This window comes from Rattus norvegicus, chromosome 1, assembly GCF_036323735.1.
Source record: "Rattus norvegicus strain BN/NHsdMcwi chromosome 1, GRCr8, whole genome shotgun sequence".
NCBI classification, from domain to species: domain Eukaryota; kingdom Metazoa; phylum Chordata; class Mammalia; order Rodentia; family Muridae; genus Rattus; species Rattus norvegicus.
In genome coordinates this window covers 165817739-165841030 of record NC_086019.1, presented here as the reverse complement: position 1 = coordinate 165841030, position 23292 = coordinate 165817739, and the positions used below count along the sequence as shown (strand labels likewise).

At 41.5% G+C, this 23292-nt stretch overlaps 1 protein-coding gene across 5 annotated transcripts in view; it reads left to right on the top strand.

Annotated features, from left to right (window-relative positions):
• The window catches only part of Rnf121 (ring finger protein 121), a 69477-nt gene that overhangs the window by 17802 nt on the left and 28383 nt on the right, over positions 1 to 23292 (top strand). For 4 of the 5 annotated variants that reach the window (XM_063262825.1, XM_063262826.1, XM_063262824.1 and 1 more), the window contains 2 exons: positions 10437 to 10474; positions 13253 to 13394. In XM_063262825.1, coding sequence (XP_063118895.1) covers positions 10437 to 10474; positions 13253 to 13394 — 180 coding nt within the window. Of the gene's footprint in view, positions 1 to 10436; positions 10475 to 13252; positions 13395 to 23292 lie in introns of those variants that run through there. The other variant, XM_063262829.1, reaches the window with a different exon arrangement.

Here is a 23292-nt window from a genome sequence, read left to right as displayed (position 1 = left end):
TCTAGTAGTTCTTTTCTTCTTCATAAGCAGACGCTCTGTTACTTTCTGTTGGCTTTGTCCTGGTAAGTCCATTACAAGTTGAAAATAGAAACTAAAAATGCGTTTAGTATACTTGATCTGCAGTTGCCACCCTAGTATCCTGTAGCGTATAGGTTGTTTACCTTTGTGGTCTTGTTATTGATGAAGTTGGGCTTGCTGCCATAGATGCCCCACAGAAGGGCTGGCAAGGTGACTCCGTGGGCAAAGGTCCTTGGTGCCAAGACTGCTGACCTGAGTTCAGTTCCTGGGACCCATAATGAAAGGAGCGAGCCAACTCACATGCTATATCCACACATGCCATGACACATGTATGCACACACACACATACAAATTTAACAAAAATTTTTAAAAATATTTCTTTATGCTTATGAGTACACTGTAGCTATCTTCAGACACACCGGAAGAGGGCATCAGATCCCATTACAAATGATTGTAGCCAGCATGTGGTTGCTGGGATTTGAACTCAGGACCTTTGGAAGAGCAGCCAATGCTTTTAACCTCTGAGCTATCTCTCCAACCCCATAAAAATAATTTTAAAAGAGAGTATTATATTGCATATTGTTAGCTCAAGAAATGATTGAAATTTGAAGTTTGAATGCATGTGCTTTCGTATCATCATAAAGTAAAAATGTAAATCAGGGACTGTTCATTCAAACCAACCAGAGACCATCTCTATCTCTTTAAATCAGGCTTGCTTTTTTTTTTTTTTTTTTTTTTAAGGTTCTAGTAATTTAGCAATGAACAAATAGCCAGAGGAAACTAGATAATGAGCTAGTAACAGGATGATTCCGGATGGTGATAGTGCTTTGAGAAAAGTAGAGTAACATGTAAAGGTCACTAGAGGGAAAGGGCTGCTTTAAATTTGGGCTTATGGAGAGCCTCAGAAGAAGTGATACTGAGTCAAGGCTAGAGTAGTTACAAGGTAGCAGTTTCAAGATAGAAGTAGATATATTTCAAGTGAAAGGAGAATAAATAGAAACTGGTAGGAATATGTTGGTGTAAAATTATAAAATATGCTGTCTTTCACCCCGCACCAGATACAGGAATATAATCATAAAAGAAATCCCATGTGAATAGGTCATGGTTATCAAGGGAAGAATGGTGCTGTTTGAGATCAGGGAGTCTGGCAGGATTAGACATGTGAACCTTTGTATGTGCTTTAAACATGTTGAATTTTATTGGGAGGACAATGAGAAGATTTTTGGGTGATTGTGAAAATGGGAGCGAGGTGAACTATTTGCATTTTTAAAATGAGTTTAGTTTCTTTGAGGAGACTGGATTGTAGGAGTCAGTCAAAGAGGACAGGTAAGAGGCTATCACAGGGGGCTGGAGAGATGGCTCAGTGGTTAAGAGCACTGACTGCTCTTCAAGAGGTCCTGAGTTCAATTCCCAGCAACCACATGGTGGCTCACAACCATCTATAGTGGAACCTGATTCTCTCTTCTAGTGTGCATGAAAACATAGCACTCATATACATAAGGTAAATCTTTAAAAAAAAGAGGCTATCATGTATTCCAGGTGAAAGATGTTAGAATTTGTTAGTTGACCCATGGCATGTTCAAACTGCTATAACAAAATATGTTTGATTGAGTAGTTTGTAAACAACAAGAATTATTTCTCTCAGGAATAGAGACTAAAAAGTCCAAAATCAAGTTGCCAGCCTTTTGCCTCAGAAATAGCATCTTGATGCTACATGCTCCCGTATTAGTTACTTTTCTATGCTGTGACAAAACACCATGGCCACTGCAGCTTACAGAAGAAAGTGTTTAATTGGGTTTACAGTTTCTAAGGGTTAGAGTACAGGTTCGTAAAACAAAGACACGGCCCGATGCAGGAAGAGGTGAGAGTTCACATGTGGATCTGCAGGATTACGTAGTGAGAATGATGGAATCTTGAAACATTCAAACCTGACCGCAGTGACATACCTCCTTCTAATACTTCCCAAACAGTTCTACAAACTCTGGACCAAGTATTTTAACAAATGACTCTATATTTAAACCAACACAGCTGCTTTGGTAGAAAGGGCAACCAGGACCCCATCCTGTTCATGAGAAGCGTTAATTGTTACATTTCCAATCTGGAGCTAAACATAATTTAAGATTTTGAGTTGATTTATATGAATGAATAAAATTTTAGACTCTCATAAAGGAAGTGATAATAGGGTAGAAAGGAGTGAGCCAAATAGCAAAGGGGAGAAAATTTGAGCAATCACTGTGGTGTGTGAGAAGGATATGTTAGAATGGAATCTGACTCCATTTGGCTGCAGTAGAAGCCATTTGCCTGAGATGAGAAAATAGTCCGACTAGAATATAAAGTGCCATGTATTTCATAAGTCTCTCAAGTCTCTGAAGCTGAGACTTGAATGATTATTTTTTTCTTTTTAAAAAATAGGTGTATGTATCTTGTGCCTGTGGTAGGTGGTAGGCAGAGGTCATGATCTTGTTGGTAAGATAGTACTGATATGTACATATCTTGTAGTAAATTGTTACTAAGTCAATTTGGTAGCATTTAGCTTTGGCATATTCACCAGACTAAAAGGCATTTTGTTTTTACTTCTGTGGTAACTAAGGAAACTGGCAGTTTTGATGAGCAAAGTATTGTAGCTGATTCCAGAAATATAGAATAAGGTGATCTGGTGTGATTACAATATTTTAGCGTAAAAGAGCTTGAACACCATCTAAGTCAGCCCTCACTTTATAGATGGAGAAGCTGAGGTACATGGAAACATGCCCTACTTATTGTCATAGCAGTGAATAGCTGTGCCAGGTTGGAGCCTACCGCGGTTTGTCTCTTTATTGAGAAAAGAAGAGCTGTTGTCCTACGGCCACTTCTCGGAGTGAAATGTCCAAACAGGACATACCACATGGACTTTGTCATTGTTCAGTTTGCTCTGTTGGATCTACACATTCTGGGATGTTTTTTGGGACAGTGGGCTGCCTATATGGAACAACAAAATTGTCTCCTTCACACTTTCTTCTCTTAGCCTGTGTTATTTTTGCTCATAATACTTAAATAAATAATTTCATGGGGCTTGGGGTTAGGAGCTCCGGTTACTTTTCCAGAGGATCTGGGTTTGAGTCCTAGCACCCACATGGCGGCTCACAATCATCTATAACTCCAGTCGCAGGAGTCCCCAGGGCACCAGGCACATACATGATGCATAGATTTATGTGACAGGCAGAATGCCCACACATAAATAAATACAGCATGGCTATTTATTTGTCTTCTGCATTAAAAAGTAAATTTAATAAGGGTGAGTGATTCATGTTTGTTGTAATTGAGGAGTGAGTGAATGAAAGAAAATATTGCTGTCAGAATTCCAAGCATCATATTTTGCCATTGACATTTATAGGTTATTGACATGTCAAGGATTCCCTACAGCCACCACCTTTCTTTTTAAACAACTCTCACTCTGAAGCCCAGGCTGACTTCGCCTTGAAGTGCTGGAATTAAATGTATGAACAGGGCTGGAGAGATGACTTAGTGGTTAAGAGCACTGCTGCTCTTCCAGAGGTCCTGAGTTCAGTTCCTATCAAGGGCATGGTGGCTCACAACCATCTGTAATGGGATCTGATGACCTCTTCTAGCACACAGGTATACATGCAGATAGAGCACTACTAATTCATAAAATAAATAAATCTTAAGAAAAGTGTGTACAACCATACACTTGTTCTTGTTTAAACACAGAATACTCACTGTTGCCCAATGTTGACTTTGGGGGAAGCTTTAAGCAATGTGAAATTTAATGTGAATCTAAAACTTATCCTGAATGTTCAGAGGGCTCCATAGAGAAAAGAATTTTAGAAGCAACAGCATAGCAACTTTGGAGGCTGAGGGAGAATACTTATTCTATAACTGTGAGGAGATTTCAGACCCAGGCTCATTTACTTCATACTTAAAGAAAACAGAACACATAGGAATTCACAAAAATGTTTTTGTTTCTTTAGGAATTCAAAGCAAATGGTGTCTATAAGATGGCTTGGATTATACATCCTTATACCATTGCATTGATGTGTGTGTGTGTGTGTGTGTGTGTGTGTGTGTGTGTGTGTGTGTGTGTGTGTTCTGTCCTGTCATGTTCAGTCCACATATCCCATCTGTGCTAGCTAGTTTTTTTTTTTTTTTTTTTTTTTTTTCGGAGCTGGGGACCGAACCCAGGGCCTTGCGCTTCCTAGGTAAGCGCTCTACCACTGAGCTAAATCCCCAGCCCCTGTGCTAGCTAGTTTTATGTCAGCTCGATACAAGCTGGAGTCATTTTGACAAGCTAGAGCCATTTCAAATGAATCAATAAAATGCCCCCACCAGATTGGCCTGTGGGTAAGCCTGTGATACATTTTCTTGATTAATAATTAGTGTGGGAGGGCCCACTCAGTGTGGGTGGTGCTACCTCTTCCTGCATGGACTCTAAGCTCTAGGATAATAAACCTCTCCACGTTGCTTTTGATCATGGTGTTTTATTATGACAATAAAAACTCTAACTAAGACACCAACCTTCCCATGTGTTGGGGTTACAGATGTAGGCTGCTAAACCCAGGTCTTCAAACTTGCATAGCAACCACTTTACTGAGCCTATACCAGCCATATTTTTAAATTCAATTTTGTGGAGGAATTAAGTTGGACCCCTGCTGCACAGCATCCACAAAAATTAATTCAAGTGTCCATGAGATGGTTCAGAGAGGAGGGGCACTTGCTGCCAAGCCTGATGACCTTAATGTGAGTCTCAGGACCTATGTGAAAAGAGAGAACCAATTTTCATAAGTTGTTCTCTGACCTCTGTACTCACATCATGCTTGACATTTGCCTCTCCCAAATAAATAAATGTATTTATGTATGTGTGTGTGTATGGAGGTGGTGGCATTGATGTCAGAGGACAACATCCCTGGAACCTACATGGTGGAGGGAGTGAACCAACCTCTGCAGGTTGTCCCTGGCTTCCGCTCCTGCCCTGTGGCATGTGCTCTGTTCTCTGTAGAAATGTAGACATTTAAAAAAAGAAATTACAAACGTTGCAAAGGACGTGGAGAAATCGGATCAGGACTGTAATATGCAGTTGCTATGAGAAACAGGTTGGCAGTTCTCAAAAAATGAGAGTTGTCATGTGACCCTGCAGTTATATCCTAGCTATGTTTTCAAGAGTAATGAAAAGATACTTTTGCATGACATTAGGGGCAAATGTTCATATAACAACATTCTTTATAAATAGCTCAGAAGTCAGTGACCCCAGTGTCTGCCAGCTAGTGAATGGAGAAGAGTGATATATCCATACCCTGGAATGTTGTTGGCAGTCAAAAGGAGGGAACTACCACCATGCATGCTCCAAGATGAATGAACCTTGAAAACAGTTGCACTACAGAAACGAAGCCAGCCATGGAAGACCGTGTTATTTCAGTATTATATGAAGTGCCTGTGTTAAGCAAATCTTTATAGAGGTAGAAAGGAAGGAAGTAGTTGCCGCAGGCTGCGTGGAGGATGGAAAGTGACTACAGTCATGAGGGGTTTTTGGGGGGTGATTGTGCACTTCTGTGAATACACTAAAGACCCACACACTACTACTACATAAAGTGCGACTGTGCTTTAAAAACGGGTTATTTTCTCATTGTGTGAATTAGATCGTAGTAGTAAATTATTTTGTTTTGTTTTTAAAGAAAAGAATCATATAGAGATGTTTATGTCTTAAATGCAAATTGTGAATATGAATACTACATATATATGGTAGCAATACTTTTCAAACTTGTGTGCATATAAATTATTTCAGTATCTTATTAGAGTGCAGATTCTGATAAAGGGGATTTATGTGGACTCTGAAATTTCTGTTTCATAATAAGCTTTCAGGGTGTTGGTATTATAGTACTTAGATACACATAGTAAAAGTGTGGAAGATGCTCTAAAGAGCTTTCTAATAACCCAGGAGGAGTTGTTCAGTGCTTTGTAGAGAGAATTTGATTTGGTGGAAGAGAGGGCCTTAAAGGACAAAGCTTATGTAAAGACAGAGATCGAAGAGTGATGCTCTTTGTGGCGGACAGGTTGTTTGGTTGTGGACACATATGGGTGAGTACTTAAATCTTACACACCTGAGTAAGGGTTTGGTCATTTTCTATCTTTGCAAAATTTCCTCTTGCCTCATCTAGCATTTTTGGTTTAACTTCTTTTAAATCTCAATTTCGGTAGGTTGGCAATGATTTGGAGCCTTGTGAGACCCTAGGAGTGGGGAGACTGGCTAACAATAAAACATTGTATGTGTATTTTTATTGTATGTTTTAGGTGTTGTTTATGGGACCATCAGTTATTACCCTTAACCCGAGGGGCTGCTAATTATCTGCCTGAGTTCTAACAAGTTACCTTAGTGCTTGGGTCCAGGTGAATAAGCTCCCTTAATGAGGCATCAAGTGAAGCTACCTTTCCAGATGGCTCAGGTCAGTTATAGCTATAGTCACAGCTTTCCTTGTTTTTCTCCTGCACCAGAAGAGTGGTGTGAATGTAATTTAAGTAATCTTTTGGTTTTGGACACAAATATTAAAGACAGATCCTATGTTACTCTTAGCAGTTATACTACTTTGTGAACTGCTAAATGGGTTTAAGCCCCAATTCTAGTCTCAGCCTTTGGGCTTGCTCTTCTGATCGTTTCCCTGGGGCTTGGAAGCATTCCTTGCTTCTCCAACTTTGAATGCACCAGCAGTCAGTGCTCTTAATCGTTGAGCCATCTCTCCAGCCCCTTACTTGGCATTTTCAAGTGTTTGAATACTCTCTTGTTTCATGTCCAGGGGGTGTACTGGTGTTTTAGCATACTTACATTACAGGAGAGGCTTTTCTTAAGTTCTTAAGTATTCACTGACTACTTAGTTCTTGTACTCTTTAAAGGACATGAAAGCAGTATAAAGTGTGTACTGACTCCGAGGCATTTTCCCAGTATATGGGAGAGGTAAACTAGGCTAATCTAGAACTTGGATGAGGCATTCAAAATGCTAACTCACAAACATAAGCCGAGGTTATATCAGTACCTGAGACTGAGTCCCTTCTTAAATTGAGAGCCACGGATTCCTTGCTTGTGCTGGCCTGGTCTTGACCTTCAGCAGTTAGATAGTTGGAAATCGTGTCTAACCATGATACTGTAAATGAATGTTCTAGAACAGAATTCCTCAAATTTCACATAACAACACCTGGAGGTCTTGTTAAGCGATTCTGGGGGCTGGAGAGATGGCTCAGCAGTAAAGATCACTGGCTGCCCTTCTAGAGGGCCCAGGATAAGTTCCTGGCACCCATATTGCATCTCTGTAGTCCAGCTCCAGATAACTTGACACCTTCACACAGACATACATACATGCAGGCAAAATACCAATGCACATAAAATAAAAATTTGAAAATGTTAGATTGTGATTTAGTGGTGCCTGAGTTGTGATTTTCTTTCCCGTCCTCCATGGGGATTGAACCTAGCACCTCTGAATGCAGGGCAAACACTCTAACAAACGTTCAGATGATTTGTGTAATTCCTTGGTCCATATTTAAGTAAAGAGGAGAAAAATCCATGCTAGAGAAATTAACTAACATGAAATTAGAGCCAGCTTTTCAAAGGATAGCTTGGATTTGGATAGGAAAAGAAAGAAAGGGCGTTGCAAGGAGAAGGAAAGCATGAAAAGGCCCAGGCACAGCAGTGAGGCTCATGTACTGGGGCTTTAAGATGAGCTTGGAGGTCTTAGTTTGAAAAGACTTTTCAATAAGTAGTGTGCAACTCGGGCCTTGGTTGTTCCTTTAGAAACGAGACCCTTACTTGTGTGTTTCTGAACCTTCCAAATGAGCTTTTCTAGATTTTCCCATCCATTTGTTCCCTCTTGCAGTACTATCTGACCACTATTCCTGAAACATGAAAGCCTGAGTCAGGGCACCTGAAAAAATGCCGAGGCAGCATGTGGGGCAGGAGAAGGAAGGAAAATGGTTGATTTCATTACTCAGATTGATTCAGCTGGGACATGCAAAGCCAGAAAGTTCTGTTTATTCAGTGTTAAACACTTGCAGTACACGTACACAAACAATGCCTGCTGATGTAGAACGCTTGACTTAGTATAATAAAGTTCTGTGTTTTACCTCACATATTTTATTTATTTTTAGAAGATTTATTTTATGTATGGGTACTCTATATTTGCATGTATAGCTGCATGCCAGAAGAGGCATCAGATCCCAGCATAGATGGTTGTGAGCTACCAAGTGGTTGCTGCAGTTGAACTCAGGACCTCTGGAAGAGCAGACAGTGTTCTTAACCACTGAGCCATCTCTCCAGCTCCTCAAATGTCTTGTTTAAAATACCCCTCCCGGGCTGGAGAGATGGCTCAGCGGTTAAGAGCACTGACTGCTCTTCCAGAGGTCCTGAGTTCAATTCCCAGCAACCACATGGTGGCTCACAGCCATCTGTAATGAGATCTGATGCCCTCTTCTGGTGTGTCCGAAGATAGTGACAGTGTCATATACATTAAATAAATCTTTTAAAAAAAAAAATACCCCTCCCTCCCTCCCTCCATCCCTCCCTCCTTCCCTCTCTTCCCTCTCCTATCATCCCCTCCACCTCCCTTCCCTTTTCTTCCCTCCCCTTTGCTTCCCTCATGCAGAGGCATGCAGAGGCTCTAGGCTGACTCTGGTGTGTGTCTTCCTCAATTGCTCTCTACCTTATGTTTATTGGGGCAGGGTCTCTCACCTGAACCAGAGCTCGCACATTCTGCTAATCTAGCTAGCCGACTTGTTGGAGGGATTCCCTGCCTCAGTCTTCCTGGCAGGGGGATTACAGATGGGCAGATGCAGATGGCATTTTATCTGGGTGCTGAGGATCTGATCTATTATACTCTTCATTCTATGTGATAAGTGCTTTATCTACTGATACATTTATTTTCCCAGCCCCTTAAAGTGCTTTTCTGAAATTATTGGATTGGTGAGAAGCTGAGCCTTGAGCATCTTAAGTATGAAAGGAATATTTTTAGTAATGTTTTTGTTAATTCTTTGAGAATTTCATCCAATGTACTTTGATCCTATTCATTCCCTCCCCCCATTTGTCTAACCATTCATCTTCAAGTTCATTCTTCTCTCTTTAAAAAGTCCATGAGCCCAGTTTGTGTTGACTGTTCTGTAGGTGAGGCCCACCCCTGAGTGTGGTCAGTATACCAGTGTCATACCATTAAAAACTGACTCCACACCTATCAAATGCCAATAGTTCCTCAGCTAGATATGGGGCTTTGTGCCTACCTCCTCCTCCATGTTGGGAATAAAGGAATATTTTTTGATTTATTTATTTGACTATTCCTGTGCTCTGCCCTGAGGGTTTCTCTATGTAGCCCTGGCTGTCCTAGAACCCACTCTGTAGACCAGGCTGGCCTCTAACTCAGAAATGTGCTTATTTCTGCCTCCTGACAGCTGGGATTAAAGGTGTGTTTCTAATCCCTTGTCTCCTTTGTTGTCAGGGAACATTTCCTGCCCAATTTGCTATAAAACTATGTTGTTTGACCTAAGTACTGGAATTTTGGCTTGATATTATATGGCTTCAAAGAAGTAGAAGATACACTCTAGTGTTAAGGATGTAGTAGTGATTTTCAAGAACAGAGGTTATCGACAGGGGCATCTTTTGTTCCCTAAATTTTACTGTGTCTGTAGATGTTCTTTTTGGGTGCTACTGATCATATGCAGGACATGCCCCTCCCAGAAAGTAAACAGCATCCCCAAATATCAGTGCCAAGTTTGAGAGACCCTAGGTAGAGCCAAAGCTTTGAGTTTAGCAGGCCGTGCACTTCTAAGGTGAGTAGCAGGGCAGGAGCCAAAGACCATCTTGGCCTAGTCTAATGTTCTGCTTGCTCCTGTGTGACCATTCATGTGGCAGTATGTGACAGAATTTTACCTGCCTTCATCTTTTACTAATTCTGGCACATATTTGTCCTAGACATACTTAACTCTTTGTACACTGTACAGTTTTATTCTCCTGGCTGTCATGGGATTTCCTTTTCCAAGAACACTGCTCTCATTTCTGGATAATATTTCACAACCATTCCAAGAAACCTTTCCTGGTTTATAACAACCCAGATTGGGTTAAACCCGTTTGTTCCTTCTTCCATAGCTTACCCTTACCATATAATAATAATGCCCATCACCATCCTGTGAGCATCTTGGGAGTTAGGAGTCCCACTTTTTGATTGCATAGCTCAGCCATGTAACATTCATTCAGTCGTAAAAGCTGAACTAGAGTAGCAGCTAAAGAAGGGAGACACTGGTGTGAAGTAGTGGTGAGAAAGGCTTCCTAGAGTTATAGACATGGCGCTTCCTCTTTTGAGTCCTTAAGAATACTGATGAGTGTTTTTGAGCCCCTTGTTTTGAGTGGGGACAGTTATAAGTCAATGACAGATTTTCCTGGTGGTGTCTTTCTACAGGTTGATATGTCAGACCTCTCCCCAGAGGAGCAGTGGAGGTAAGTGTGGCAGTTTGGGTTGCATGGGTTAACCCAGCTAATTGCATAACTACTCTTCTTCTTCTCTGTTATGGATGCATTGTCTTAAGACCAGTTGGACAGGTCTTTGGGAATCTTTCCGAGTATCTGGGTCACTTCTAAGCAACTCACTCAGTCCTAGAGTAAATACTTGGACTAAGCAATCTCCTGTGGTGAAACCAGTTTTGCCATTTACTAGTCATGTGATATGGGGTAATTTACTTAGTTTCCCACTGCATCGTTTATTACTACCCCCTCTTTTCTATAACAAGGATTGGAGCCAAACCTTAAATATGTTAAACAAGTAGTCTACCACTCAGCTGAAATCCCAGTGCCCTTTTTTTAAATTTTGAAACAGAATCTGATCAAGTTGCCCAAGCCAACTTTGAACTTACTGTATAGCCTAGACAGGCCTAGGATTTGCTATCCTTCTGCCCTAGCCTCAGAAGTAGCTGGAATATAGGTCAGTAACACCTGGCCTGAGAGTTCACCTCATTTGTAAACTGAGAATCATAACAGTATCCGTACCTTAAAGCCGTGGACACTCAGAGGTATGAGGGTTAATGTCTATAAGGTTCTTGGAACCGTGCCTTGGGCTGTAAGCTTCCAGTGTTACCTGCTTTGAAGACGATAATTATCATCATTAGCTGTGATACAAGATGGACAGTTCTGGCTTGGAAAAGGCAAGCTGTATCTTCTGATTTCAGCCCTGTTGCTATCTTGCTTTGTGATCAGAAGGCATTTACAAATATCTTATTTTCATGATTTCTCACAGTAAAGAGTATTCAGGGTGCTTACTTCAGACTTCAAAAAGAGGTTAACAATCAAGCTGAAATCAGTCAAATTAGTAGGAAAACCCTTTAATTGAGATTAAGATAATCAATTATGGACGTATAGACTGGCAGGAATACCAATTCAAATGATAAATCTAGAGTGATTTTAGATAACATGTCATATTGTGATGCATGCCTCTGCTAAGCTGACATTGTGATTGTCTTCTGCTATATTGAAGACACAAATGTTTTAAGCACTATTTATTCTAAAGACTTAATTGGGTCATGTGTAGAAGAATGCAGCCAAGATTAATGGTGTTCACAACATTTAAAAAATTTATTTATTTTATGTATATGAGTATACTATAGATGACCAAACATACCAGAAGAGGGCATCGGATCCCATTACAGTTGGTTTTAAGCTACCATGTGGATGCTGGGAATTGAATTCAGGACCTCTGAAAGAACAGTCAGTGATCTTAACCACTGAGCATCTCTCCAGCCCTATTCACACCATTTTAGGACCAGATGGGAATGGTGGTGCATATCCTTAATCCCAGGAATCTGGAGGCAAAGGTCTCCATGAGTTTGAGGCTAGCCTGGCCTAAAAAGAAAGGAAGGAAAGAAAGAAAAAGGAAGGAGAACAAAGAGCGAGAGCAAAAGAAAAAGAAGGAAAGAAGGAAGGTAGGAAGGTAGGTAGGACTGTTGAGCTGAAAGGGCACAGGAAAATGGTTATAGAAACAGGAAAGTTTTTTGTTTGTTTGTTTGTTTCCTTTAATGTGATCATAAATATTTGAAGGTTTGACATTGGGATTAAGATGCTATGTCCTTTGTTTTCATAGAATTTAGGATTAGCTGCACTGTATTAAAGCTATAGGTAGGTGCATTTTCATTTCATTGTAAAATATATGTGTGTTTAGATAAGGTCTCATATGTGTTTTAGACAGGCTAGCCTCAAACTCATAGAGATGCAGCTGTCTCTGCCTCCAGAGTGTTGGGATTAAAGACGTGTGCTAGACCCAGCTCAGCTATCTTTCTTAAACATCCCAGGCCAGGAAATTCTTTTTAGATTATTAAGATGCTTCCAGATAGACTGGTTTGGCTGTCTGATGATTGACCTTCTTGAGCCCTTGAGGAGCTGTTTACTTGATACTGAAGATGAAGACGCAGCTGTATTAATGCAGATTTGAAGCAGTTCAGAGTTTTTAGCCCTTAGTAACCCTGGCAAAAAGGCATGATGATAAAGCAAGACTGGAGAATCAGCAAACTTACAAAGTTACCCCTCTAGTGGTGTGATAAATAGTAAAAGTCTAAGGCTTTATAGCTATAACCTCTGCTCTCTCCTCCTAGTGACAGACTGAAATAGGATTGAAATAGCACTGACACAAGCTTCTCCTGGCATTTTCTTCCTGAGTCAAGAAAGGTTTCTTATGTTTCTGCTACAAAGGCCAAACAGCACATCATTCATCTCTAATCCTAATAGCCGTGCTTTATAGCTACGGCCTGGAGAGGCTCTACTCTAGCCCATGTCCATTTTCTGAGCCATGGGCCTTAACTCCTACTTTTCATGGTACCCTTCAGTTAAAAACCTAGGACTGCTGTGCATGGTGGTGCACATCTTTAATTCCAACACTCAGGAAGACAGAGGGGGGCAGATATCTGAGTTTGAGGCCAGATTGGTCTGCAGAGTAACTTCTAGGACAGCCAGGGCTTTGTAGAGAGAACCTTTCTCAAAAATAAACAAACAGGGGGCTGGGGATTTAGCTCAGTGGTAGAGCGCTTACCTAGGAAGCACAAGGCCCTGGGTTCGGTCCCCAGCTCCGAAAAAAAGAACCAAAAAAAAAAAATAAAATAAAATAAACAAACAGGTAACAAATGAAAAAAACAGGGCCATGTTCTGAGCTATGGCACAAGATACTCTAAGAAACACTGCTCCTTTACCCCCACTTATTCTGTCATTAACTCACCCTATCTGTTTGGCTTTCAGGGTCGAACATGCACGAATGCATGCCAAACATCGTGGCCATGAAGCCATGCACGCTGAAATGGTCCTCATCCTTATTGCTACCTTGGTGGTGGCCCAGCTGCTCCTGGTACAGTGGAAACAGAGGCACCCCCGTTCTTATAATGTAAGCCACTTCTCACTTTCAAAAATGTTCTTTAAGACAAAAATCTCATTTAACTCAGGAAGGCCTCGAACTCATTATGTAGATGAGGATGACTTTGAACTCATGATCATCCTGCCTTTTCCTCCCAAGTACTAGGATTATTGGCGCGTACCACTGCACCGGGCACAGCTCACTTTTTAGTTATTAAGAGACCTTTGTAAGTGTCCCAGGGTTCATCCTGACCTAGGGGACAGATAGGCTGATAGATATAATAGCAATAATTTTTCATACGGGATGGTGAGTAGTTTGTGGGGTGTACATACATGTATCTCTAAGGGGCAAGGAGAAACAGGGACCACTTTTTCTTTGTTTGATTGCTTTGAGACAGGGTCTCATCTTTGGCTGTCCTGGAACTCATTATGCAGACCAGGCTGACCTTGAATTTACAGAGGTTTGCCTTCTTGCTTCTGCCTTTTGAGTGCTGGGATTAAAGGCACGTACCACTACTCCCCAATATCAGACTACTTTTGTGGCCAGAAAAAGTAGATAACTTCCTTTTAAACATTGTGAGATGGATTCATGAAGGAAATATCAGAAACCATTCATTTGGAAGGGTGAAGTTCACTCGACAGAGAAAGCAAACACTAGTCTTATGAGGAGTAGATTTCATTAATCTGTATACCAAAAGCCAATCAAGCAAGCAATCAAAAAGGCAATGGAGGGAGTAAAGAAAAATATATAAGACATACAGAAAATAAATAGCTAAGTGGCGTAAGTAGGTTCTTTCTTATTACTAATAAAACTTAGTTCTAGATAGGTTAAGTTCACCCAGTTAAAGGTGGAGATTGGCTGATTGGAGTAAAAAAAAAAATCTCTCAACTTATCAGCATGCTGGGTGTATAAGTCTCATTTTAGATAGCAAGGCATACAAAATTGACAGCAAAGGGATGGGAAAAAATTTTCCACTCAAATGAGAGCCAAAAGGAGGGTGGAGGGGATAGATCCAGACCAGCCCATTCTAAATGCTTAATGAGACGTTGCTCCTCACACAGGGAAGAGGTCCTCTTGCAGAAGCCCAGGCTTTGCTTCATAGCACACCCTTGGGTGGCTTACAACTGCCTATAACTCCAGCTCCAAGGCACCCCTTCTCTGGCCTCTTCAAGCACCTAAGCACATGCACATTCCCGTCCCTCAACCCCACATATACGTGCAATTAAAAACTGTGTTTTGGGGGCTGGGGATTTAGCTCAGTGGTAGAGCACTTACCTAGGAAGCGCAAGGCCCTGGGTTCGGTCCCCAGCTCCGAAAAAAAGAACCAAAAAAAAAAAAAAAAACAACAACAACAAAAAAAACAAACTGTGTTTTGTTTTTTGAGATGGTATTTCTAGGTGTATCCCTGGTTCATCCTAGATCTTGCTCTGTAGATCAGGGTGGCCTTGAACTCAGAGATCCCTCTGCCTCTCCTTCCCGAGTGCTGGAATTACAAGGCATGTGCTACCACCACTCAGCTGAAAACAAAATATTTTTAAAACAAAAAAAAGGAAGGTGGGATTGTTATACTAATGTCAACTAACATAGGCTTAAATAAAGATGACCAGTGATAACATGTATGTATGTGCTTGTATGTATTAGTGAGTACATATAAAAAGAAACTGCAGTTGGAAAGTGTACGTGACAAAAGGGCCCAAGAAATAGGAAGCAAAAACTGACAGGAGTACAGGGAGCAACAGGCAGTTTTGTTAGTAGTTGGAGAATTTAATACTCCACTTTCAATGATGGACAGGAAAGTGACACAGAAGGTCACACGTTGTGTAGAGAACACGAGGGACATTGTAAACCAATCGGACTGGTCCAGGTTGACTATGAACTTGACATACCTGCCCCAGTCTCCCCAGTGCTGGGATTACAAGTAGGCACCACCATACTTTACAGCACTCACTGAGTTCTTAGTGGCTAACACTTTACATGTATAAACTCAGTTCATTTGCTGAGTAGTGTTTTCTTCAGTCACTAACAGGTAACTGAAATAGAATATCTGAATACTTTGCTCAAATGATAAGACCATTAGATAATTTTACTGTGTGACTTTCAATCATAATCCCTAAGTGCTTTTTTCCCCCTCTAGTGTATGTTTAGACTTCCTGTGGTAGTGCAGAGATCCTTAGGGGTCTGTAGCCACCTGCCATGCTATCTCATTTAATCTCTGGAGCAACGATATTAGATGAATGCATAGAGAGTTGAGGCCGCAGACAATACAGGAAGGCAGAGATTGAATTAAACTCATGTTATTTGTTTTCTATATCATATTTTTTCAGCTTGCTCTATATGGCCTCTGGAGCATAGTGGAAAAGAAGCTGACCTTTGTCCTTGAGCTGACCTATAGCTACTTCAAGTGTTGGCATATATGACTAGTAGAGATCTGTGCCTTCTGGTCATAGTATATGGGGTGCTCACATGATACCAAGGGTTTCTGAAGAGTCGATAGCTTGACTGGTTGGACCCTGCTCATGCTTCACCCCAGCTTCTGAGATGAGACACTTGTAGTTACTTTGTGTATTCTATAGAAAAGAAATTACCAATTTCATTGAGCCTACAAAAAAACAAAAACAAACAACAACAACAAAAAAAAACCCATTAGAACAAGAAAAAGGGCTGAGTAACAGCCCTTTTGTATTTCTGTTTCCATTTTATTTTATGTGTGTGCGTGTTTTGCTTACATGTGTGTCTTTGTACCACATGCCATAGCTTTTCTCCTGGCAAGGGCATTGGATCCCCTGGGATTGGTGTTACAGATGTAAGCTGCCACATAGGTGCTGGGATTTGAACTTGGGTCCTCATAAAGAACAGGAAGTTTTCATAGCTACCGAGTCACTAATTTTAATTCCCAACACCTGTGTCAGGCCGCTCACAACTACTTTTAATACTAAGGATCTGCCACTTTCATCTAGTCTCCCAGGGGACACACACACACACACACACACACACACACACACGTAAAATATCCCCACAGACATGTACATAACAAATAAAAAACTAATCTTAAAACAATAATGATGATGATGATGATGATGATGATGATGATGATGATGATGATGATAATAATAATAATAATAATAATAATAATAATAATGTGATGGTGCACGCCTTTCATCCCAGCAGAGGCAGGTGGGTTTCTGTGAGTTTAGGGCCATTCTACATAGTGAGTTTCAAGACAGTCAGAGCTACATAGAGAAACCTGTCTTTTTCTTTTTTTTCCGGAGCTGGGGACAGAACCCAGGGCCTTGCGCTTGCTAGGCAAGCGCTCTACCACTGAGCTAAATCCCCAACCCCGAAACCTGTCTTAAAAGCAAAAAAACAACAAAATAATGAAAAATGAAAGACTTTAAAAAAAAAGAAAAGGAACCAGGCAGTGTTCACACACACCTTTACTCTCAGCACTCAGGAGGCAGAGGCATGGATCTCTGTCTCTGTGAGTTCGAGACAGTCAAGACTGTTACACAGAGAAACCTGTGTGTGTGTGTGTGTGTGTGTGTGTGTGTGTGTGTGTGTGTGTGTGTGAGAGAGAGAGAGAGAGAGAGAGAGAGAGAGAGAGAAGGAAAGGGAAAGAAATCTGAACGATTTTGCCTCATGTGTGTTTATTTAAAACTTTGTTTGTTTGTTTGTTTGTTTGTTTATTGAGACAGGGTCTCCCTGTGTAGTTCTGGCTGGTCTGGAACTTACCCTGTAGATTAGAGTGGCCCTGAACTCACAGAGATCCACCTGCCTTTGCCTCTCAAATACTGAGATTAAAGGGTTGCACCCCCATGTCACACCCAAAACTTTTCTTGTATGCACAAATATTTGATTGCAACTGAAGTGTCAACTTTGGGAGAATTCCCAAGAGGCCTGCATGCAGTGGCACCCGTATCATTTCCTTGGTGACTATATAGCAGTGGTGTGATTCCAGTTGGTGGACTGACCACTCTGACTTTCCATTGAACCTCAGTTCTTATCTCTAAGGTGAGCTATCATGTTCATTTCATGGGTTATGAGAATTTTATAAACTTACATGACAGTGTAGACTCTAAAACTAATGTTAGTAACTGCCACTGGCCCCACTCTCCCAGGGGCTCAGGGACGAAAACCAGCGTCTGTCACAGGCACCTGCTTTATGTAAAAGAGGAAGAGTTTTATTGAGCTAAATTCCCTATAACTTTTTTCCTTCCTTCCTTCCTTCCTTCCTTCCTTCCTTCCTTCCTTCCTTCCTTCCTTCCTTCCTTCTTTTTCTTTTTCTTTTTGAGATGGGGGTCTCACTATATAGTCCTAACTAATTTAGAACTGACTATATAGACCAGGCTCACCTCAGACTCAAAGATTCTCCTGCCTCTGCCTTTGGAGTACTAGGATTAAAGGCGTACCTGCTGCTCCTGGAACACTTAACATTTTTAAATACATAGTTTAGTGGCTTTTTGACTGTCATAGTGCTATGCAGTCTATGTCACTATCTGATGCCAGGACCATTTTATTATCTCAGAAGGAAACCATGTAGCCACTAGACAGCTACTCTCTACCCGTACCCTCCCTCCTCCCTCCTCTGCTTTCTGTTGATCTGCCCAGTCTGTATATTTCATCAGTGTCCCTGTTCAATACAAGGCTTTCTGTGTCCAGCCTTTTCCAGCCATGTTGCTTCAGTGCTACGTTCTCGTGGTAAATGGATAGTATTCCATTGTGTGGGTGCACACACTGCACTTGGTTCTTGTATTCTGGTTGATGAACATTTGGGGTTGTTTTCATCGTTTGACTGTTGTGGATAGTGCTTGCTAACATGTAAAAGGTTTTGTTTATGCATCATTTTAAGTTGTAGGGTATGATGAAGTAGAGCCGCTGAGCCATCTAGCAACCCCGTTTTAAATGTTAAGGACCCTCTCAGTTGTTTTTACAGCAGCAGCACCACTTTTTATTTCAGTCACAGCAGGCTACGCTCCAGTCTCTCTGCAGTCTGCCTAGTACATCATATCTCTATTTCATGAGTATGACATGCTATTTCACGGTGGCTTCGATTCCATTTCTCTCATTAAATGAACCCAATGATGCTTACTGGTTGTTTGAATATTTTATATAATTACTAATGTTTATGTTTTGGGTTTTTTGAGACAGCATGAGGTAAAGCAGCCTGGTCTCAAACCGCTATTCATTGAACATCCTCGTCCTCCTCCTCCTCCTCCCGCCTTACCTCCCTAGTGTTGGGATTCAGGTGTGTCTTACCATGCCTCGGTGTTTGGAGATAGTCAGGTTCTTTCCACATTGTAAGTTGTCTCTGTGGTGATGACCTGTATGAATAACTGCATCTGAATTCCTGTCCATCAGTATATGTGGACTGCATCTTCTAGGTTATCCTGTCACCTCAGTACTGTCCTCTGATATGCACACATTTACCATTTTGATGAGGTCTAATTTTTTTCTTTTGTTGTTTGTACTTTTAGTGAAATACCTAAGACTCCATTGCCCACAGACCACCAGGAAGATATTTGTATATTGTGTGTGTGTGTGTCTGTGTGTGTGTGTGTCTGTGTGTGTGCATGTACCTATGTGTTGAGCCAGATGTCAGGAGTCTTCCTCAGTTGTACTCCACCTTACTTTTTGAGACCTTGTCTTTTTAGACCAGCTGGTCAGCCCCAGAAATCCGCCTGCCTCTACCTCTCAAGTGCTGGGATTGCAGGTATATGCTACCACATTTTGCCTCCTTTATTTTTTTAGCACATTTTGAAATTTTGTAAATGATCTGAGATTAGAGGTCTAGTTCATTCTTCCATGTGATAGAGATCTAGTTGTCTCAGCATCTTTCTTGAACGGAATTCTTTTTCCATTACATGGCTGCGGAACTCCTGTCTACAAGCTAAGCAGCTAGGAGCGGTGGCACACCCCCTCACTCCCCCAGTGGATTTGAGGCCTGAAATACAGAACAAGATCCTGTCTTTAATAACAATTTAAAAAATGACCATAGATATAAAGATTTAGAGTGTGTGTGTGTGTGTGTGTGTGTGTGTGTGTGTGTGTGTGTGTGTATTCTACACATTCCCACACACACAAAGCTAGGTATGATAGCTTGCACTTGTAATCCAGGGACTAGAGAGGCAGAGATATATGGATCCCTAAGACTCACTGGCTGGTAAGTTCCAGGCCAATTTGGGACCCCGTTTCAAACAAACAAATAAAACTAGTGTATGTTGGTGAGATGACGCACTTGCCACACAAGCCTGATAAACCTGAGTTTGATTCCTGGAACCGACTGTTGAAGGAGAAACTGACTCCTAAAAGTTGTCCTTTTTAACATAGACAAGCTAATAATAAATTTCTTAAAATTCTTTGCACTCCAATTTTATTTACTTTACAGAAGGATTCTTTAAGTATAGCTTGGGGAGAGGAAAAATTTAGTGTTATTTTAGAGCTCCATTCTAACCCAAGTGTAGCGTGTACACCTTTAATCCCAGCACTTGGGAGGCAGAGACAGGCCAGCCTGGTCTATAGAGTGAGTTCCAGGACAGCCAAAGTTACACAGAGAAACCCTGTCTCAAAACAAAAACCTGCTGCATACAAATTTAATTCTGATCAGTATGAACAATATTTTCTTCAAACCTTTCCACTAAAGCATTAATAATGAATAAAGTAGTCTGATCAAGTTTAAACCAAACTGGCCATCAAGGCCAGTTACACTTAGTGCTGGTGAGAGCCAAGAATCCTCAATAAACACAGAACACATCATCAGTGGGCAGCTTCATGTTTTAAAAGGCCGTATAAAGGGGCTGGGGATTTAGCTCAGTGGTAGAGCGCTTACCTAGGAAGCACAAGGCCCTGGGTTCGGTCCCCAGCTCCGAAAAAAAGAACCAAAAAAAAAAAAAAAAAAAAAAAAGGCCGTATAAAATTATTGATAGAGTACTGGTCTATATGCTATATGCCAATCTATATTTGTATTCTAACATTAGATATTTTATGTCTTTTTATTAAATATAATATATATATATCTTTATAATTTTATCCAGGAAGAAAACTTCTTCCCAGTGGGGAAGAGTTAAAATCTTTACTTTTTTATGGTTTAGATAAAGTCAACTCATGCTCTAGTGCTGTGCCGAGTTCTAACCTGTCAATCTTAAGTTATTGGTAGAAGCAAGATTAGTGCTACTAATAGTGGGTCTTAAAAACCAGCTCGTGATTTAATCAAGCACCAATTCCTAATGCAAAGTACATCAACTAACAAAATTAATATCTAGGGAGTTTTTTAAGTGGATAGGCTGGGTGGTGGTGCACACTTTTAATTCCAGCTCTCAGGAGGCGGAGGCTGGTAAATCTCAGAGTTTAAGGCCAGCCTGGTCTACAGAGTGAGCCAGGGTTGTACAGTGAAACTTGAAACCTGCCTTGAAAAACAACAACAAAAAAACCCAAAGCAGTGGATGCTGCTTGAGTAATGACATCAAAAGTTGTCCTCTGGGGTGTGCATGTGTGTTTTGTGTTTGTGTGCGTATGTATATGTATATACATATATACACATTTATAGACACGTAATACTTATATATTTAAAAAAAGCAAGAAGGACAAAACTCAAGTTTCAGGATATTGGAAACCTTGTATCAGAGGGAGCTGGGAGAATAAGAAAAGAACACATAGTTGAATAAGTAATTTTAGTTGATTCCTTCTGTGTTGACTAGTTGTTTCAGTGGTTGAGTACTAACTGAAAAGGGTAAGAAACATGACAAATGCAAGCGAAAGTATGTATATTACATAAAGTACAGTGTCTTTGGCATGAAAGAGAAGTGAAGTGACTCCCTGGAGAATGCTGTATTAAGGAAACACACCGGGGCTGTTGTTGAGTAGCAGAAGTATGTAGTTTTAAGATGCCAGAACATGCTGGAGTTGAGAGATAAGGCTTATGTTTCTCTCCAACTGAATCAATTTTGTTCTTCACTAATGCAGGTGAAGTTTCACATAGGCAGTCTAGCCTATGTGCCCCCCCAAGTAGAAAAACCAGTCTTGTTCTCCTAAATGAGAATTTCCATCAAGGACTATTGGCATTTTAGGCCAGTTATTCTTTGTGTGCTGAGGAGAGCTGGCTGTGCTGTGTACCTCAGAATGTCAGGTGTTTTAGTCAGGGTTCTTTAGAGTAACAATTTATAGAATGAATCTCTCTCTATATAAAGGGGATTTATTAGAATGGCTTACAGGCTGTAGTCCAGCTAACCTAACAATGACTGCCTATGAAAAAAAGTTCAGTAATCGAGTTCAGTCCATGAGGCTGGGTGTCTCAGCTGGTCTTCAGTACTCACTGGAATCCAGCAGAAGTCAGCTCTAATGCCAGTAAAGGAATGGACTTGCTGTGGAGGGCAGGAGCAAGCAGGCAAAGAGCAAAAACTTCCTTCTTCCGTGTCCTATATATAGGCTTCCAGCAGCAGGCATGCCCAGATTAGAGGTGAGTTTTCCCACCTCAAGTGTTTAGATTAAAGGTGAGTCTTCACAAGTCAAAGATCCAGATTAGAACGGATTATCTGCGTTCGAATGATTTAATTAAGCAACAAACCTTCACTGGTTTGCCCAGACATTTTGGGGTTTTAGTTAATTCCAGATGTAGTCAAGTTGTTAACCAAGGATAGAGTCATATCAGGTATCCGAGCCTCTACCCACTCATACAGCGCCTTTCAGAGGATGCCCAGGGTCGTCTCCTTTCAGAAGATGCCCAGGATCGTCTCCTTTCAGAAGATGCCCAGGGTCGTCTCCTTTCAGAGGAGGCCCAGGGTCGTCTCCTTTCAGAAGATGCCCAGGGTCGTCTCCTTTCAGAGGAGGCCCAGGGCCGTCTCCTTTCAGAGGAGGCCCAGGGTCGTCTCCTTTCAGAAGATGCCCAGGGCCGTCTCCTTTCAGAGGAGGCCCAGGGTCGTCTCCTTTCAGAGGATGCCCAGGGCCGTCTCCTTTCAGAGGATGCCCAGGGTCGTCTCCTCAGGGTCGTCTCCTTTCAGAGGATGCCCAGGGTCGTCTCCTCAGCCCAGGGCCGTGTCCAGGCTTTGCCGTGCATGACACAGGGAAGACTCCTGGGAAGCACAGGAGACCCTGATGAGAAGAAGCTCTGCTCTGCACTCAGTAGCAGGGATGCCTCCAGTCTGAGATGATGGCAAGCAGGGAGGCCACTGACCTCTCGGGATCACTTGCTGTCTGTAGTTTAGGAGCTCAGGTCTTGTTTTTCATGGTCAAAGAGGTGTTAGGTCAAATTCACTACTTGGAATACGATGTCACTGTTTCCTGTTTCTAAATACTGTCATTTTTCATTTCCAGCAACAATACAAATCCTTAAGTTACTTGTAGTTTACATTTGATAATCATTACCCAGAAAGGCTTTTTCTTGCCTAGGCATGCAGTAAGTACTTCCCTGGTGACAAGCAGGGTTGAACACTACAAAGCAAATGTGCTGTGAGGAAGGGGTATGGCTCAGTGGAAGAGTGCCTATCATGTACAAAGCTGTGGCTCTAATGATTGTTCCTGACAAGTAACAACAAGGAAGTGGCCCGATGAGGTGGCTCTGTGAGAGCTGAGGCCTGATGACCCAATGGTGCATACTCTAGAAAAGCAGCCAGTGCTCTTAACAGCTGAACCATCTCTCCATCTACTCTGTGTGTGTGTGTGTGTGTGTGTGTGTGTGTGTGTGTGTGTGTGTGTGTGTGTGTGTGTGTGTGTGTGTGTGTGTTGGGCGCGGGGGCGGGGGGTTGTACGCCCACACACATACAAATACTCTTTTTTAATTATTATTTTGTGTTTTAGTGTTTTACTTGCATGTATGTGTACCACATGCCCATGGAGGCCACAAGAGGGCACCAGATGCCCTGGAACTGGAGTTACAGGCAGTTGTGAGCTGCCAGGTGGATGCTGGGAAGTAAGCCTAGGTCATCTGAAAAAGTAGCAA